General features: G+C 63.3%; 1 protein-coding gene across 1 annotated transcript in view; it reads right to left on the bottom strand.

Moving 5' to 3' along the window:
- DBT (dihydrolipoamide branched chain transacylase E2) overlaps positions 1-2,500 on the bottom strand; it is a 19,501-nt gene that overhangs the window by 7,215 nt on the left and 9,786 nt on the right. Inside the window, exon 5 of the mRNA XM_078621600.1 lies at positions 383-574. Coding sequence (XP_078477726.1) covers positions 383-574 — 192 coding nt within the window. The remainder of the gene's footprint in view (positions 1-382; positions 575-2,500) is intronic.

Below are 2,500 nucleotides of genomic sequence, written 5' to 3'. Positions count from 1 at the left end.
TCTCTCTGTCTCTGTGTCTCTGTGTCTCTCTCTGTCTCTGTGTCTCTGTGTCTCTCTCTGTGTCTCACCGATCGCACGTTGGACAGCGTGAATGTGCCCCCGCTCAGTGTCTCTCTCTCTGTCTCTGTCTCTGTGTCTCTCTCTCTCTGTCTCTGTGTCTCTATGTGTCTCTCTCTCTGTCTCTCTCTCTGTGTCTCTCTGTCTCTGTGTCTCTCTGTGTCTCTGTGTCTCTGTGTCTCTCTCTGTGTCTCTCTCTGTGTCTCACCGATCCCACGTTGGACAGCGTGAATGTGCCCCCGCTCAGTGTCTCTCTCTCTGTCTCTCTGTCTGTGTCTCTCTCTCTGTGTCTCTCTCTGTGTCTCTCTGTGTCTCTGTGTCTCACCGATCCCACGTTGGACAGCGTGAATGTGCCCCCGCTCAGCTCGGCAGCGCCCAGCGCCCCGGCTCTCCCGCGGCTCTGCAGGCGCGAGAGCTCAGCGGCGATGGCGAGCAAGGGCAGACGCTCGATCCCACGCAACACGGGCACCACGAGGCCGCCAGGCGTGTCCATCGCCACGCCTATGTCATGGGACGCCTGGGGGGGGTGGGTGGGTGGGGGGGTGGGGGGGTGGGTGGGTGAGTGGGTGGGTGGGTGTGAGTGTGTGTATGTGAGTGAGTGGGTGGGTGAGTGAGTGGGTGGGTGGGTGGGGGGGTGAGTGGGTGGGGGGGGGGGGGGTGAGTGGGTGGGGGGGGGGGGAGTGAGTGGGTGAGTGGGGGGGTGGGTGGGTGGGTGGGTGGGTGGGTGAGTGGGTGGGTGGGTGGGTGGGTGGGTGAGTGGGTGGGTGGGTGAGTGAGTGGGTGGGTGGGTGGATGAGTGAGTGTGTGGGTGGGTGGGTGGGTGAGTGAGTGGGTGAGTGGGTGGGTGGGTGGGTGGGTGGGTGAGTGGGTGGGTGGGTGAGTGAGTGGGTGGGTGGATGAGTGAGTGTGTGGGTGGGTGGGTGGGTGAGTGAGTGAGTGGGTGGGTGGGTGAGTGAGTGAATGGGTGGGTGGGTGGGTGAGTGAGTGAGTGAGTGGGTGAGTGGGTGGGTGGGTGGGGGGGTGGGTGGGGGGGTGGGTGAGTGGGTGGGGGGGGGGGGGAGTGAGTGGGTGGGGGGGGGGGGAGTGAGTGGGTGAGTGGGGGGGGTGGGTGGGTGGGGGGGTGGGGGGGTGAGTGGGTGGGGGGGGGGGGAGTGAGTGGGTGAGTGGGTGGGTGGGTGGGGGGGTGGGTGGGGGGGTGAGTGAGTGAGTGGGTGGGTGGGTGGGTGGGTGGGTGAGTGGGTGGGTGAGTGGGTGGGTGAGTGGGTGGGTGAGTGGGTGGGTGAGTGGGTGGGTGGGGGGGTGAGTGGGTGGGTGAGTGGGTGAGTGAGTGGCTGAGTGAGTGAGTGGGTGGGTGGGTGGGTGAGTGGGTGGGTGAGTGGGTGGGTGAGTGGGTGGGTGGGGGGGGTGAGTGGGTGGGTGAGTGGGTGAGTGGGTGAGTGAGTGGCTGAGTGAGTGAGTGGGTGGGTGGGTGGGTGGGTGGGGGGGTGAGTGGGTGGGTGAGTGGGTGGGTGATTGAGTGAGTGGGTGGGTGAGTGGCTGAGTGAGTGAGTGGGTGGGTGGGTGGGGGGGTGAGTGGGTGGGTGGGTGATTGAGTGAGTGGGTGAGTGAGTGGCTGAGTGAGTGAGTGAGTGGGTGGGTGGGTGGGTGGGGGGGTGAGTGGGTGGGTGAGTGGGTGGGTGAGTGGGTGGGTGATTGAGTGAGTGGGTGGGTGAGTGGCTGAGTGAGTGAGTGAGTGGGTGAGTGAGTGGCTGAGTGGGTGAGTGAGTGGGTGAGTGAGTGGCTGAGTGAGTGAGTGGGTGAGTGAGTGAGTGGCTGAGTGGGTGAGTGGGTGAGTGGGTGAGTGAGTGGGTGGCTGAGTGAGTGAGTGGGTGAGTGAGTGGCTGAGTGAGTGAGTGAGTGGGTGAGTGAGTGGCTGAGTGAGTGAGTGAGTGGGTGAGTGAGTGGCTGAGTGAGTGAGTGAGTGGGTGAGTGAGTGGCTGAGTGAGTGAGTGGGTGAGTGGGTGAGTGAGTGGGTGGGTGAGTAAGTGAGTGGGTGGGTGGGTGAGTGAGTGGGTGAGTGGGTGAGTGAGTGGCTGAGTGGGTGAGTGAGTGAGTGAGTGGGTGAGTGAGTGGGTGAGTGAGTGAGTGAGTGGGTGGCTGAGTGGCTGAGTGAGTGAGTGAGTGGGTGGGTGGGTGGGTGAGTGAGTGAGTGGGTGAGTGAGTGAGTGAGTGGTTGAGTGGGTGAGTGAGTGGGTGAGTGAGTGAGTGGCTGAGTGAGTGAGTGGGTGAGTGAGTGGGTGGGTGAGTAAGTGAGTGGGTGGGTGGGTGAGTGAGTGGGTGGGTGGGTGAGTGAGTGGGTGAGTGGGTGAGTGAGTGGCTGAGTGGGTGAGTGAGTGAGTGAGTGAGTGGGTGAGTGAGTGGGTGAGTGAGTGAGTGGGTGAGTGGGTGAGTGGCTGAGTGAGTG

This window comes from Lampetra planeri, unplaced genomic scaffold (assembly GCF_965212315.1).
Source record: "Lampetra planeri unplaced genomic scaffold, kcLamPlan1.2.h2 scaffold_1070, whole genome shotgun sequence".
NCBI lineage: Eukaryota > Metazoa > Chordata > Hyperoartia > Petromyzontiformes > Petromyzontidae > Lampetra > Lampetra planeri.
The sequence above is the reverse complement of the archived record's forward strand: the minus strand, read 5'-3'. Positions and strand labels throughout refer to the sequence as shown.